Source organism: Nilaparvata lugens, chromosome 8 (assembly GCF_014356525.2).
Source record: "Nilaparvata lugens isolate BPH chromosome 8, ASM1435652v1, whole genome shotgun sequence".
NCBI classification, from domain to species: domain Eukaryota; kingdom Metazoa; phylum Arthropoda; class Insecta; order Hemiptera; family Delphacidae; genus Nilaparvata; species Nilaparvata lugens.
The window spans coordinates 39,455,998-39,473,156 of record NC_052511.1 but is presented as its reverse complement, the minus strand read 5'-3'; the positions used below and the strand labels follow the sequence as shown (position 1 = coordinate 39,473,156).

At 35.3% G+C, this 17,159-nt stretch overlaps 1 protein-coding gene across 3 annotated transcripts; it reads left to right on the top strand.

Annotated features, from left to right (window-relative positions):
• LOC111044868 (gastrula zinc finger protein XlCGF8.2DB-like) lies at window positions 1-17,156 on the top strand. 3 transcript variants are annotated; one of them, XM_039434736.1, is made up of 3 exons: window positions 1-197; window positions 11,009-11,162; window positions 16,992-17,156. In XM_039434736.1, exons 1-3 carry the CDS (start codon window positions 186-188, stop codon window positions 17,099-17,101), a joined length of 276 nt encoding a protein of 91 aa, XP_039290670.1. In that variant the 5' UTR covers window positions 1-185; the 3' UTR covers window positions 17,102-17,156. The 3 variants fall into 3 exon arrangements, with proteins under 3 accessions (XP_039290670.1, XP_022185806.2, XP_039290668.1); XM_022330114.2 differs by lacking the exon at window positions 16,992-17,156 and adding an exon at window positions 13,558-15,324 and having other exon boundaries at window positions 59-197; XM_039434734.1 differs by lacking the exons at window positions 1-197; window positions 16,992-17,156 and adding exons at window positions 3,295-3,431; window positions 13,558-15,324.
• The last annotated feature ends 3 nt before the right edge of the window (window positions 17,157-17,159 follow it).

Sequence of the window (17,159 nt, the reverse complement as noted above, 5' to 3'; positions counted from 1 at the left end):
GAAAAAATTGACAGTTTTGACTGTCATGTTATACATGGTTGATCTCGTCTTGATCCTAATAATAATGATTATTATAATCGACTGTCAATTTTGTTGTGTTAAAATGTACCAATTTTATTTAGTTTATGCTAGAGTTTAATATCTTTTTCATTGCTTTAGAATAAAATACATATTGTTTCGGAAAAATGGATAGCAAAGTAAGTTATTAGCCACATATGTTTTTGTTGGTACTGTAGATTAACCTAAAATTGAGTTTTATTTTTAACAGCCTATTTAGGTCTAGATACAAAACGTTTTTACCCAAGATGAAATAGCTTACCTACTTCTTCTGAATATTCTATTATATTAAGCGAGCAATTATTTCTGTATATCTGTTTATATTTTTATATCAGGGTTTTTATGTTCAACGAATCTCGAAAACGGCTCGAACGATTTTCACGAAATTTGGAACATAGTAGGTTTATGATATAAAAATTCGATTGCACTAGGTCTCATCCTTGGGAAAACTCGCTAAACGACATTAAAAGGATAATAATTCATCCTTGGCTTAAACAGCTGTAACTTTCGTCGTCTGTGGATAGTAAAAAGTGAGCGAGTGATTCTTTGGAAAATCAAAATATCGCATCCCAGAAATTCATAAGCTGACGTATAGCCAGCTGTAAAATTAATATAAACACGATTATTTTAGAGAATTAAGTTTTGTTTATCAGTAAATTAAAATAACGAGAGAAGCTCGGTGCCCCGATATCCAACTACTAAATCCACTTGACGGATTACTCCTATCATCTACTACCCATACTTCGTGTTTATGAACTAAGGTGTTGTGAACACCTTCGTGTTTACATCATTATTTCGGTAATGTTCACACTAATAAGCACATTGAACCCATGGTATTGAAGACTTGTATTACTGATCACTATGTTACTTCTCTTAGGGTTCGTTGTGAAATAGACTTGACTAACAATGCTGCTCAGTTGCCACTTGTTGCCACCAGGCTCGATTATGATAGGCTTTTGTCTCTTATCCAGTCTGAGGGCTGGCAGTCTGTATTTTCTAGTAGGGAAATGTTTCAACAAATGTTAATGTTTCAACAGATAACTTTGTAGCTACTCTACAAAGCTATATTGAAAAATCCACTATAAATGTAGACAAATCTAGTTCGAGGTTTAAAAAAATCAAGCCATGGATTACTCAAGGTTTAGTATTTTCTATTAGAAGAAAGCAAGCTCTATTTAACAAATGTAAAAAGGAACCATTCAATTTAAATCTGAGAAATTATTTTAGAAGTTATCGAAATAGATTGACAGTCCTTATTAGAGAAGCTAAACGATTGTATTATAGCAGAAAAATTGAGGAGGCTGGAAATGATGTAAAACGGACTTGGAATGTAGTTAGGGAGGTAGCTGGTTGTAAAATAAGGAAGGAGTGTTTGGAAGAAATTGAAATTGATGGTAATGTCTATAGTGCTAGGGATAATCCCAATATATGTGCTAATGCTTTTAACGATTTTTTCATCTCTATAGGAGAGAAAATGGTACAAAATATTCCTAGTGAGCCTGGTGATGATTTGCAACCAGACAATCCCCACAATCCGCAAGATTATTTTACTTTTCAATATGTATCAGAGACTGAGGTTGTGGAGGCGATCGAGAGTCTTAGAGGTGCATCTGGGCCTGGTCATGATGGCATTACTGTATCTGTTTTAAAATCTGTTAAAAGTATTGTTGCCTCTCCACTCAAACACATTATTAATGTAAGCTTTGAACAAGGTATTTTTCCAGATTCTTTTAAAACAACTGTAGTAAAACCAATATTCAAATCACAAGACAAAAGGAAAATTACCAACTATAGACCTATAAGTTTACTTTCGAATTTGGCTAAAATAATTGAAAAATGTGTAAAGAGACAGCTACATAAATTTTTGGAAGTGAATAATATTCTGTCAAAAAATCAATTTGGTTTTAGAGTGGGGATGGGAACACAGGAAGCAATTGCTGCTTTTGTTCAAGAAACAATCTTAAACTTGGATGTAGGTAGGAGACAAATAGCTATTTTTCTTGATCTTGCAAAAGCCTTGCAAGCCTCATGATCGTCTACTTGATTGTCTCCGTAGCCTTGGTCTTGAGGATGTGGCACTGGGATGGTTTTGCAGTTATTTAAAGAATAGGCAACAATGTGTTAGAGTCAATAACACTGTTAGTGAATATAAATCTGTTAAAATGGGAATCCCGCAGGGAACAGTGATTGGACCTTGCCTCTTCCTGATCTATATTAATGACTTTTGTAACCTTAATTTAATCAATGGGAAAATATTGTCATTTGCAGACGATGCAGTTTTAATTTTTCATGAAGAAAACTGGGCTAGCACATATGACTCAGCTGCTAGGGGACTGGGAGAAGTAAAAAAATGGCTTGATAGAAGAAAACTGACTCTGAATTTGTCCAAAACAAAATACATCTCTTTTTCCTTGAATATACAGAATCAGCCAGTTAATATGTCACTTGTTTTGCATTCTCCAAATTGTCTTAGTCATGTAGATTTAGGGTGTTCAGTTAATTGTAATAAAATAGAGAAGGTTAGCAGTATCAGATATCTTGGAGTAATGGTTGATCAGCATTTAAAGTGGGATGTACATTTGTCGCAGCTTACTACACGATCTAGAAAACTTATTTATTTATTTGTGAAATTACGTTCTGTTTTGCCTATGAAAGTCATGAAGATGTGTATTATGCACTGGCACAGTCATTGCTCCAATATGGTATTGTGGGTTGGGGTGGTGCATATACAAATGTTCTAAAACCAGTAAAAACAATACAAAATTTAATATTAAAAATTATTCCGAAAAATAATGAAATGAATAAAAGATTATTATTGGTTGAAAAATGGTTATCATATCTGAACTATCAACTTGAAACTTTGAACTTGAACTCTGAACTGGTCAATTTGAAACTTTGTGTAAAGATTCACAACCGAGATTCTTACCGAATTATAGGCTTATTTCTATCAATTTTAAAATCTTAATCCTAATAATTAGAAAAAAATATTCAAGACTTAATCATCAGCAAGGAAAATAAATCACTTATGTAATCTATTTGTGTTGTTAGCAGACTAATGCAATGCACGGGTAACACCTGCATTTTTCGAACAACTTTAAAACAGCTACTTTCTACTCAAGCAATTTCAACTTTACTAAGATGTTGCAATTAGACATGATATACTCAGAAGCGCCTTTTGCAGACGTCAATCTACGTCTACAGTGGCTAGAAACCCTAGAAGGCAGTGGAAAATTTGACAGTTTTGATATAATAATTGACTGTCAATTTTGTTGTGTTAAAATGCACCAATTTTATTTAGTTTATGCTAGAGTTTAATATAATTTTCATTGCTTTAGAATAAAATACATATTGTATCGGCAAAAATGGGTAGCAAAGTAAGTTATTAGACAGAACTGTTTTTGTTGGTACTGTAGATTAACTTAACCTAAAATTGAGTTTTATAACATTATTTTACTATAACATAAGTTTATTTATAACATTAGCCTATTTAGGTCTAGATACAAAACTTTTTTACCCAAGATGAAATAACTCACCCACCTTTTCTGAATATCCTATTATATTAAGCGAGCAATTTCTGTATATCTGTTTATATTTTTATATCTGGTTTTTAAGTTCAACGAATCTCGAAAATGGCTCTAACGATTTTCACGAAATTTGGAACATAGTAGGTTTATGATATAAAAATTCGATTGCACTAGGTCTTATCCTTGGGGAAACTCGCAGAACGACATTAAAAGGATAATTTATTCATCTTTGGCTGAAACAGCTGAGACTTTCGTCGTCTGTGGATAGTAAAAAGTGAGCGAGTGATTCTTTGGAAAATCAAAATATTGCATCCCATTCGAAATTCATAGGCTGACGTATAGCCAGTTGTAAAATATAAACACGATCATTTTAGAGAATTGTGTTTTGTTTATCAATAAATAAAAATAACGAGCGAAGCTCGGTGCCCCGATATTATAATTTAGGCATTACGATTCTACGCCGGGATTGAACCGGGGATCTCTATCTAGGCTCCAACTACTAAATCCACTTGACGGATCACGCCTATCATCTATTACCCACACTAGTGGTATTGATATAACGTCATGCCATCAATAAAAATGAAATGTAAATACATATTTATATTTAACTACCTCCATGTCTTAGGCAAGTTATTACTTACACACCAAATTTTTTTTTAAATGAAAATATAGCCTATTTATTTTGGATCCTATGTCGATGAAAGATAAAATATCTAAGACTGAATAATTGAATGATTAAAAAGATTATCATATACATTATGACTGGGTAATTAGGATTGTTACTTGGTACTTACTAACTTGATACTTGTTGTCTTGGTCCTTGACTGGGTAGATCCAGATAGACTGCGTCAGTGACAATTTCATTACGGTCGTTGCCTGCTAGGACGAGGACGGGGAAAAGTGGCTCGTCCTCCAACTCTGACGGAGCATAAATGGGCCCTCCTTATCAATGACCTGAAGCTGGTGATATTTTCACTTCTGATGCAATCAGGCAAGTCATTAACCTTCCGGTAGTCGCGCCCTACTCAATCACACGAGCAGTCGCGTGTTGTATTTTTACAACATCCAATTTTCCAAGTGTTATGTACTCTGTTTACTATCAAAACATATTAATTAATAATTGTATAATTACTTTTTCCACCTTCTTGGATTATTTTACGCCTATGAACATTTGGATGATTACCATTTCATAGCCCAATAAGGTACATCAAGCAAAGCCATCAATTCTGTGTTATTGGTTCGTTTACTGTCCCCGTATACAGTCTTTCCCTATCTTATGCACTGTCGCGACTAAATGGCACCTAAAGGCTGAACCATTGCTCGGTTGATACTGCAACTCAGTGGAGTGATGGAGGGAAAGTTTTGGAATGCATAGGTGACTCATTCACTGACACCACCCCATTCAATAGTTTAGTGCAGCAAAAAAACACTGTTGTACTTTTTACAACAGCGCGACTGCCGGAAGGTTAAAATATTTTAGTGCTGCTATTTGATAGCTCTTCTGTGTCCTTGACAGCCTGCAGCGTGGAACTTCCAGGTTTCCTCCGATATTGTGGAGGAAATGTGTATTTCTCCCTATGTATTTCGCCTCTCTTTTCCCGGTGTTCTGCACCACTCATTGCATGCAACAGCAAGCTAAAGACATATTGGCTTTACATCGTCATTATCTGTATCTTTGTGAAGAGTTGTCTGCAATGCTCTAGGAAGTCGGATAAGGAAGCAAAAGTACATCCTTGTAGGCCGAAGCATGTCCCTAAGAAAGGAGACCATAATTGATGTGGATATGGAACAGCGCATAATAAGCCATCATCAGATAATCTCTGGAGACAATGTATCTTAATTTCCGCAGCAGATGAATGACCCTGGACAGTTTGATGCAGACCCGTACTATGTGCTGACTTCATGTGAGCTTGTCATCCACCCAGAAACTTGACTGGGGCATTGGCCATAAGAGTGTTGTCGTTTTTCATAGAACAGATGACTAACTGAGACTTGTCCTCATTCAACTTCAGTCCAAGTTTTGAGAACCATAACTTTGCCTCTAGTGTGCGCATTTCGTTCATTTCTTTAACCTGTTCCATGGTTATCCATTCTCTCGATCAAAGACCAGGTTCATTCCTGGATAGTTCGCGTCAGACAGTATATTTCAACATGAGAAATAAAAAAACACTGGTCAAACAGACCACACTTTACTTGATCATGATGGGAGTGTTACAGATCAAAAGTATCTTCATTAAAGAAGTTACCGATATTATATAAACTCTTTTCAATTAGCCATTTAGACAAGGAGGACCTGAAGATGTTCACCAGACGCGCCCTCATCAGCTCTGGCAGGTGGTTAAACATCCTCATCGCCAGCACGGGGAAACAGTCCTTCACCTTCGACAAACGACAGTGCGGCACATCCAAATTTGTCCTTCTCCAAGTGTTGTAGGAGTGCACTTGCTCTCTCCGATGTAGCGTTGTGATGTTACTCCTCACATATAGCAGTGGAGCCAAGATGTAGTGTCCATAGACTGTGTGGATGCCCAATCTGCGAAAGATTGGCTGGCAATGTGTACGTTCTGTGTACAGTAAATTGTTCCAGTTCCAATCGTAAATTGATCCATCACGTGACTAGTACAAAATGTTCCCATGGAACGCCATTTCTAAATAGTTGGTTCAAGCTTTTGGCGCGCACTTTTAAAGTTGATTTACACCAATATGTGTCATTTACTAGCTGCGTGAATGAAGAAAGGCTGTTTTACAAAATTACCGTCTAGAAAAGTGTGCATTTCTTTCATTTCATTACTCTCAAATTTTCTATAGAAAAAATTCATTTAACGAATGGTTATTAAACATCATTTTGTTAGTTATGTATTCTATGGCTATGCTATGGTAAACAAACAATCAGCGCATGCGCAGAGAAGCAAGCAGACTACAATTCGATCGACCAATGTGAGCTCAGATAGTTGGAACTGTACCAGGCCGGACAATTTACCACGCTTCGACTGTGGGGCAGGAACTTGGAACTGGTTTCTGGTACAGAATCTGTCAAAATTCTTCCCATGGGACGCGGAACTTTTTACCTGGTAAATTGTGAATTGGACAATTTACCACATTCCATGTACCCAGAACGGGCCCATAGTGCATCCATCACACTTGCTATTTTTTTCAAATTCAAATTCAAATTTATTCAAGTAAGTTACAATACATTCTGGTCTATACACGAATCTACAATAAATTACAGTACAACAGCCAATTATGCAGCAAATTTCACATATTATGAAAACTTATTAATTACAATGAAGATTGAATGCAACATTAGAATATTGATAATATAGTATTGTAATATAACTACATAAATCAGCGGTGTTTCAACAATGAATAAATGATAATTTCAATGAATAAATATATACCCCACTATATATTATATGTGTTGGGGTATAAGTAATTAGTTGCTTATTGCGTGTAATAATTACTATTTACAAACTTCATTCACTGATATGGGATTACAGTTTTTTATAATAAAATTAGTAAAAATGTATAATACAAACAAACAAAATTATGGAATTAGTAAATAAATATTAATGTTCTATTAAGGATAATAATAAGAAAGGTTATTTTTAGAAAAATGAAAAACAGTAAAGAGTGGAATGAAGAATAAATAGTTTCAATATTTACAGTCTAACTAAATTTTCACAATTTTCCACTCCAATATCAACCAACCATGAAAATAAACTTTTCTTGAACCTGTGTCTATTGAATTCTTCCCTAATGTAACTTGGTATTGAATTATAAATTTTTGGTCCCAAATATGTGTAGTTTCTTTGCCCAAATGTAGTGTTCATCCTTGGTACTATTGAATACGTGTTTCTCTGCCTTGTTTGATGGTTATGATCTGCCAGTCTTATGTGTTCGTTGTTTCTCCTCATTCGCGTGATGATAGCCTGGATGTAGAGTTGTCTTACACTCAGTACTTTACTGTCCTTGAAAAGAATGTTCGTGGGGAATTGATTCTCCTTGAAGCCTATTATTTTTAGTATTCGTTTTTGAAGTTTATAGAGAGGTTCAACATGTGTAAAATTCGTAGCTCCCCAGATAATTATGACGTATCTTAAAATTGATTGCACTAAAGAAAAATAAACAGTTTTTAATGTCTCATAGTTGAGGATTTTACGGAGTTGATAGAATTTGTAGAGAAGCTTCCTGATCCGGTAATTGATAGATTAATGTGCTTGTCCCATTTGAATTTGTTGTCCACTATTGTTCCTAAATATTTTATTTCATTGACTTGTTGAATTGAAGGGCAATCACACGGGTTGTTGGTGCTTCCACAGTGATGCAGGATTATTGAAGAATCCGGTGGTCTCGTCCGTTCTGTCAGAGAAAAGGCTAAAAATTTCGTTTTTGTTGCATTTACTGTAAGCAAATTTTCTCTTAACCATTTATCGACTTTGATCAATTCTTCCTGTGCCAGATTAAAAACTTCCTCCCAGGTGTTTCCTTCAAATAGTATACACGTATCATCAGCAAAAGCTATTACTCTTCCTCTTATCTTAATTGAACATAGCTCATTTGCATATGCCAAATACAGAATTGGCCCAAGAACTGTTCCTTGGGGAATCCCAACTTCATCGTTTCCTCTGAACTGAGATGTTCTTCAACTTTGACTTTTTGACGCCGGTCACAGAGGTATGATCTAAACCATGCTAGAGGAACTCCTCTAATTCCCATGGCTTCTAATTTCTTCAGCAGCAAACTGTGATTAACAGTGTCAAAAGCTTTTGCTAGGTCCAGGAACACTGCTGCACATTTTTTGTTATTTTCTAGCTTATCTGTGACAAAATTTGACAATTCTAATACCGCATCTTCTGTACTCCTCCCCTCACGAAAACCAAATTGATTCCTAGATAGTAAGTTGTTTTTTTCCATGTAATTCACAAGACGTTTCTTTACCAGTTTTTCCAAAATCTTAGAAATATTGCTTATAAGTGAAATAGGCCTGTAATTGGTGGCATTTGTTTTGTCGCCTCCTTTATGTAATGGTCTAACACATGTCTCTTTCATAGCTTTTGGAAAAATTCCTTTTGACAGACTTAAATTAAATATGTGAATTAATGGTTTTACAATTACATTTTTTATCGACTTCAATGTTCTATTATTGATTCCATCAAGTCCTGGAGCACTGTCATTTCGCAAACTACTAATAGCTTCAAGAAGCTCATCTTCAGTTACTGGGTGAAAGTAGATGGAGTGTAGAGTTCTTGTAACAGGTTTATATTGGGATATGATTTGGTCTAGTGGTTTTCTTAAGGAATCTATTATTGTCTCCGCCATTTCTTCACCTACATTTGTGAAAAAGTTATTCATGTGGTTGAGCACAGTTTCTGGATTTTCCTTTAGATTGAAAATCCTATCATCTATTTTAATAGCATTCAATTTCATTTTTGTTTTTGATTTAGAGTCAGTAGCATCTTTGATTACTTTCCACATTTTTTTATTATCCTTTCCAGCTTCATACAATTTCTCTCTATAGTATTGGTCCTTTGTTTCATGAATTAAAGCTGTGAGTGTATTCCTATACCGACGATAGAAGTTGGTTAAGTTAATGTTGTTTGGGTCTTCCTTTCTTCTTTTGTTGAGTAGATTTCTGGTTCTTATTGCTGCTACTATACCTCTGGTGATCCATGGTTTGATGGGTTTGTACTTCTTCTGCCGCCGATGCTGCTTGATATTATTTTGTATATGTTGTCTCAGAGTTGATAAGAAGGTGTCATAAGATGTATCTGGATTATTATCTTCTAAAACATGAATCCACTCCTCATTCAGTAGTTCATTCTTCAAGCTCTTAATGTCTATTTTCTCGTTTATTTCATGTGTTCCAGTTTCATTTGCACTATTTCTCGAAATATGTTGCACTCCTAGAATTGTGGTGAAGTGGTCAGTTATTGTTGATTCATAAATGATTGGAAAAAGATTATCTCTGGAGTTGGTAGCAATGTGATCTATGCAAGAAGCAGTTTCTGTTGTAGTTCTGGTTGCTTGTTTAATGCAGAGTCTGAGCCCATGCTCGCTTAGAAGATCGCAGTAGTCATTCAATTGATGATGTGGACGAATTTGAAGGGTGTTAATATTCATGTCTCCGGCACATATGACTTGTTGCCCTCTTAACTCATTCAGGATCGATTCCAAGTCACTCAGGAAATCTGTAATATCATTGAAGGACGGTGATCTGTATATTGCAAGGATGTTCCACTTTTTTCTGCTGCATCCAACCGAATATGTAGGACATTTGCCTGGTTAATATGTAGCTCAACACATTGTACATTTATACTATCTTTAACATAAACAACTACACCATCATTTTGTAATGGGTTGTTTATGGTGGAAAATACATCATATCCTCGAATGGACTGGAGTACAAATTCAGTCCTAATCCAGCACTCGGTTAGAATAATAACATCAAAAGAAAAATTAATGTCGCACAATTGAATCATCAGCTCATCAAAATTTCTTCTGATACTCCTTATATTGAGACAGAAGATGCTCAAATCACAAGAACTCAATGCTGCACAAAGTTGTTGACTGTTGTTGATCACTTCATCGTTTATTTCTTCAAAATAATCAAGATCCTCGAAGCTGAACAAATTTGATAAGTTGTTGTTACTCATTATTTAAACTCTCATTAATCCCTATATGTGATGATTCGGAGAGCTTTCTTTTGGACCAGTAGAATGTCTCTGGCTTGTGGCGAATGTCCCCAAATCAATATTCCACACAGTATGCGACTACCAAAAACTGCATGGTACAACATCAGCAACCGCTCGACTCTCAGCTGGGCTCTCAACTTCCTGAAAAGATATATGACTCTTGACAGCGTCATGCACACTCCAAGAATATGATGCTCCCAGGTCAGCTTTGGATCTATACTGAATCCGACGAGGGTGGCAGGTGCCTGGTTTAGATCTGTGCTGCCAAGAGTACACATCAATTTCTGAGTCTTTCCCTCGTTGAGGAGCTTATTTGCGGAGAACCAGTCCCTGGCCTCAGCGCAGAGTTGCTGCGCTCTCCATCTTGCTGCTGTGGGACCCGATCATCACCCCTACCGATGATTGTGGTGTCATCCGCAAAAATAATGCTTGAGTCCTCCAGTCTCAGATCATTGTTCTACCTCTTGACATAATTGTGGTGTCGTCTGCGAAAAGTATTGAGCTATCACTGGCAGCGAAGTCATTCATCAGAAGTATTAACAGCAATGGGCCCAGAAATTAAATTACTTGATTTTGAGGTAATTGTATCAAACTTGAACATAGGGAGAAAGGTTTGTTATAACAGTAGTATAGGCTTATCATTCATAGTATTACCGTTTGCGTTACGACAGTTTTATGTTGTGCTTGTACATGATTTGCCAGACTATTAATTGTGCTACATTGTGAATATTGCAGATGGCGACGGTTTTTGATCAGGAGATTGATTTGACGCAAGAACCAGCGCCAGAGTACAGCACATCCAATCAATTTCCACTCAATGATAATGATGATGAAGGCAAACAACATCCAGTCAACTTCTGTCAAGTATTCATCAAAGAAGAAGTGTATGGTAAGTTCAATTATAGTCAATAAATCAAGTTTAATTATTATGTTTATCTCTAACTCACATACTCTTTAGAACTCTCAGTTTTAACTCATGTACTTCAGGTCTGAATCGACCACTTAAATAACGATGTCTGTTAGCCTCACGGCGTGTTTTCGATGCAAACCCCATACATTAATTTACATATTAGTTCAATGATTCTTCAATTTGAGAGCAAGACGTTTTGAACGTATTGATGCATTTCGAATTGTTAGTGAATAGTTTGTAAACTCAATTACTAATTCCCCGTTTCACCAACCTTGGTCAAGGCATTTGAACATGGTTAAAGTCTATCAGCTGGTCAAATAAGAAATAATTCGTTCCACCAACACCAGTTAAGTTTAACCACGGTCAAACCAATGGTTAAGTTTGACTGCCGCTCAACGGGCGATCAAATTATTTGAACACGGTCAAAAGACTGGTTCGATCAATTTCCTTGCTTGTTTGTAGGTTACCCTATGTTTTTGACGCAATGAAAAATTTCAAAGTTTTTAGTGCGATTGAATTTAGTTGTAGTAAATTATTTATTAGGTTCGTTCTCGGAATCTTCCAATTAGTGAATTATTACAGTATAGAAAATTAAGGAAGATTTTGAATTAAAGATTTGCTTTACTCTTTTATTACAAAGTAAAATTGGAATGTTTTTTGTTCATAAAAAAATTGTCAAAATTGATGGTGATTTGTAAATCTCTTTGTACGAGAGTATTCAATTCATATTTGAAATATTATTATAGATGTGTGACTATACAAAACGTCTGTGCCAGGAGCGTATGTAAGAAGGGGGCCCGGTGGGCCCGCCCCGAAATAATGAATATGGAGAAAAATCAGTACAGTAATTACAGAAAAAAGTACAGTAATCTGAATTTTTGACGGCCTGACGGTAGAGTAGAAAGTGCATTCAGCGCGAAAATTACCCTCTGAATATGAGAAGCAAAACTGATATAAGTATCATGGGGTGTTTCTATATTTACTATTTTACAGCATTTAATTTGGATTTTCGTTTAATAATAATTATTAATTCATTAGCATTTGAATAATATTTGCAATATCTCAGTAATTTCCATCCATCAAAATCAGATGTAGCCAATAGCAAGCCAGCAAACATGTTGGCCAACTTTAGAAAAGTACAGCTACAAGTGTTGACCATGTTCAGATTTGACCGACGGAGTTTTGATCAATCCCGAGGTTGGTGGAACAGTTGTATGTTTGAATGAGTGATCAAATTTTGACTATGGTCTAATTGACCATGGCTAGGCTATATTTTGATCAAGGTTGGTGAAACCGGGCATTAAAGTCGCAATTTCACGAATTGATTCCTGGACCCATTTACTCCATCCACAGCATCAATACGCTACTATGCATAGTAATAACATTAGTCAAGCAGCTAAGTTGTTGCCAGCTATTTGAGTCAACAAGCCTCGCAAGCCACAATTTTATAATTAGTATACAGCAGTCAGGCCTGCGCAGTTGACTTCCTACAACCGCTTCCCGCCACCGCACCGAAAAACTAGGGATTTACTTGTCAGACCACAGAAATGTAAAAAGGGTACTTAATGATTTATATTCCATTTTAATAATCATTGTAGTATTAATACATTAGTAGTATTGTATATTATTGTAGTATTCCTACAAAGAAAAAGTGGATATTGTAACACCACATATTATGTATCTAGCAGATACCACACAGATTGTATACTACGAATTTAGGAGCTTAGGCCCTTATTACATTAGGACACCAGGCTAGGTCACCAGTGGGAGGACATCAGGAAAACATCAGTGGTGGCTGGAAAACACAATAAAGCTTTTGTTTTACCATGGTATAAACACCAGTGGTTTGAAGCAATCTAGGACACAAACAAGATACTAGCAATGGTGGCTTGACAGGAGATCCAAATGAGCCACATTTTTATCTCTCTACTTCAATGCGACTAATCACTATCCGATTTTTTGCCCAACTTGATGCTCAATATTCAATATTGGATTCGTCGTCGGACCGTGCATGGGCTTGTTGTGGGTGGGGCGTTAGTGCCGGACGAATTGGACAAGTCGGGTAAACAGTTCACCCGACTTATCCAACCTCTTAAGGTCAACCGCCTAGTCAGAATCGATTTGGAGCGTAAGTGGGGATGTCGGAGTAAATCGCGGACAACCAATCGGAGCGTGAGTGGTGGAAGATACGACTCTTGGTCTTACAACCGGTCAGAAATCGGACAGTGAATGGCCCGCTTTAGATGATTCGTATCCTCAATGTTAAAACTTCTCCAAATTTCATCACTGATGGAAATGATGAATAGTTGAGCCAGCCAGGTCACTCGATATTATTATTATTATCACTGATGGTTTGTATTTTTGATATTTGCAGTTGAGCAAGAGGATAATGAAGTAACTCAAGAAGATTATCAAGGACTGATGAGCGGAACAGTGGAGAGTAAACAGGGGGCGTGGCCTTCTACTAGCAGCACATCCGGCTATGCTGATACATCACAACGGAACATTGATGACGATGCACCTGCAATATCTTTAGTGGAAACGTGTATTGAGCCATCTATCTCTGTGAGAAAAACTAAACTCTACAGTTGTACTCAGTGTAGCTTTAAAACTCCCTGGAACGAAAGTTTTAAACGACACACCAGAAAACACAGTGGAGAAAAACCTTTCAGATGCAGAATCTGTGACTATGCATGCACTCAACCAAGCAATTTGAAATCCCATCTGATAATTCATACTGGTGAAAAACCTTTCAGTTGTGAGTTTTGTGAGTATACATGTGCTCGTTCCGGTGATTTGAATTCTCACCTTAGGACACATACAGGAGAAAAACCCTTCAGCTGCAAATTGTGTGACTATAAATGTGCTTATTCAAGCAATTTCAGAGACCATCTTAAAACACATACCGGGGAAAAGCCTTTCAGTTGTGAGTTCTGTGACTACACATGTGCTAATTTAACTCATTTGAAAAGGCATACCAGAAAACACACTGGAGAGAAGCCTTTCAGTTGTGAATTGTGTGACTTTTCATGCACTCAATCGAGTAATTTGAAACAACATCTGCTAACTCATACCGGTGAAAAACCTTTCAGTTGTGAGTTTTGTGAATATTTATGTTCTAGCTCATCCCATTTGAAAAGACATATTAGAAAACACACCGGAGAAAAACCATTCAGATGCGAGTTTTGTGAATATACATGTGCACATTCCAATACTTTGAAAGATCATCTCAAGACACATACTGGCGAAAAACCTTTCAACTGTGAATTTTGCAACTATGCATGTGCTCGTTTAGGTAGTTTAAAAAGACATCTGAGGAAACATACTAAAGGAATTCCTTCTAGCACAAGTGTTCAGTAGTGTAGTGTTTTGTAGTTTTTGTAGTAGTGTAATGTTTTATGCTTCTAGTCAACTTACTCTTCAATACGTTTTAGGGCTGAATACCTAAAATCCCTAAGCAATTGATAGTTATAAAAGGTTTGAGCTGTAAAAATCAAGTACTGGCTGTCAATTGTACTTATTAAAATTCAGTCTATTCTCAAAAAAGAATTAAAAAGAATTACAGTTGAATTATTATATACAAATATTATTATAAATATAATCCCTATTTATGCTCAAGTCACTGATTCATAGAATAAAATATGACTCCTAGTAGAATCATACGAATCTACAATCTACAATTATTATATATTTTCTAAAATGAATCGAATTGAAATTAATTTGCAATAAATAGCTTTTAGTAAGATCTTTATTCATGTTTTTTTTAATTCATGGGATAAATAGATATATTTAATTTTAATATATTGTAGATGTATATTATACTTAATTAAAGAATAAAGAAAAATGGAAATTGACATAATCAGAATTCGGAAATGCATCCGAAGTTCAGAAATAAGGATTTAATATAAGAGTTCAAGAATACAAAAATAATATTGTTCTAATTCCATTGTGTTTGGAATGATTAAAATTGTTCCTGTGTATTCTTCACTATTGAATGAATTGTGAATTTGTATTGTGAAATGGTATATTGCCATCCATGTTGGGTGATATTCTTACAAGAAATAGTATATTGGATATATACTAGTGCAGCTGTTAAGATCCCTATTTTGCAAATAAATTTGCAAAAAGTTAAGGCCGTCCGGCTCGCAAATATGCTGGGTTCAGACCACAGCTCTAGCTCAGTAGTAGATACACGAATACTCTCAATATAATGAATCACCATAGGTTTCAATAACTGATGATCAATAATTCTTACCGCTGCTCTCGTGAAGATATTGAAGAATACCGATAAGGAAGTCAAAAAGATAGTTGGTGACTGATTATCAGTAACCATATATTCAATCGAGAATAATGAAAATCAACTATGGTTTTTCTAATTGATCCTTAAAACGCTCGTCATGAATACAGGTATGCACCAATTTATCCTTTCGAAATTCCTTGAAACTTACAACGCCAGTTCTTGAAGTTCACTGGATCCTTATATGATATATTGCAGACTTATTAATATAAATATCAGTAAGATTTTGCTGGCTGAATAGTATTATTATCATCAAAGGATGATAAGTAATAAGTGCTCTGAATAAGATCAATATTAATTAATTCACTAATTATATATGCTGCAGAATAAGAATGCTTGGTACCAAGACAGCTCAAACTGTATATCACGAGATGAATTAGGAAAATAATAAAAACTCCTAGAATTTTGTATGCTGACATAAAACACAAATATATTCCCATAACATAACATAGACAAAAATATTTCTTGATAAATATAATTTTCTTTGAATAAATAAATTCTCTAATATTTTAATAATTATCACAGGATTTGTTAGCATTCACAATATTGTGAGCTGTAAAAATATATATTTTATTAATACAGATGTATGTGAAACTTCAAGTTGGTTCAGAATTTAACAACTTGGAACCTGTTCAGTCTATAGACTTAATAGAACATACTTTGATAAATGAATAATAATTAATAAAAATAATAGTTTAAAATTTCAGGGTACCATAAATATGTGGATTCGTGCCGTGCACGGAAATAAGCTTCTTATAATGGTATTAAATATATTTTTATATAGATCACTCTAGTTCTATATGCCTACTATAATGATGTTCTGAAGTTCTGATAGAATAATTAATTATCTCCAATAATTATCCGGATCCTTTCGACTCTGCAGGGCTCGTGTATGGTCAAGATTATGTACAAATTTCTATCAGTATTAAAAATATATTTACAGGAATAAATTACATTTAAGAACTCCTTAACAAACACTGAGTTCACAAATAATCAAACATTAATTACACATACTTGATATTTAAAAAAGGGATTGGCTTGATGCTTTTAAAAAATTAATCGGAAAGAGACCCTATCTCCTGTGCTGCCGTATAGGTCAAGATCACCAGCCAGAGAGAAGCAGTTCTCAGAAAAATCTCATCTCTTCCTTTAACAATTTGTAAGCCTTCCTCTGATTGGCTTTCTAATCTTAGTAAAACATGATGTAATTGGTTACTTAAGATTCAGGGTTTCTCCAACTTTGTTATACAAAGATAAATACAAATTTATACATAAATAGCTTATAATAGCCTGTGAACATTCCAATAAATAAATCTCAATATATGAAACTATAATGCGATATACATTTAATTTTTTATGTGAGCTTTGTAAACTCTTAGTTTTTCATACTTTTTTTAGATTTCAATAAATATTTGAATAACATAATAATCGTTGTTTTCTCATTACATAAACCTTCCCTAACATATAGTATACAAATTTTATGAGTAAAAAATATAATTTAATTCATAAAGGTGCGTACAGACTCTCGCTCTGCTCCGCAACCGAACGTCACTCCAGCAGAGCGATTGATGATCGACCGGGAAGCAAGAGTAGTTCGACCGGGGAACACGAGAAGATCTAACATCTTCCGTAACGTTCATGATGGGTGCGTGGGCGGTCCGACTGTGGTTCGATGGGAC

What these genes read in the sequence shown, in the direction of transcription:
- LOC111044868 (XM_022330114.2), top strand. An exon ending in CATCAAAGAAGAAGTGTATG is followed by an intron (nt 11,163 to 13,557) that starts GTAAGTTCAATT and finishes TGATATTTGCAG; the next exon opens with TTGAGCAAGAGGATAATGAA.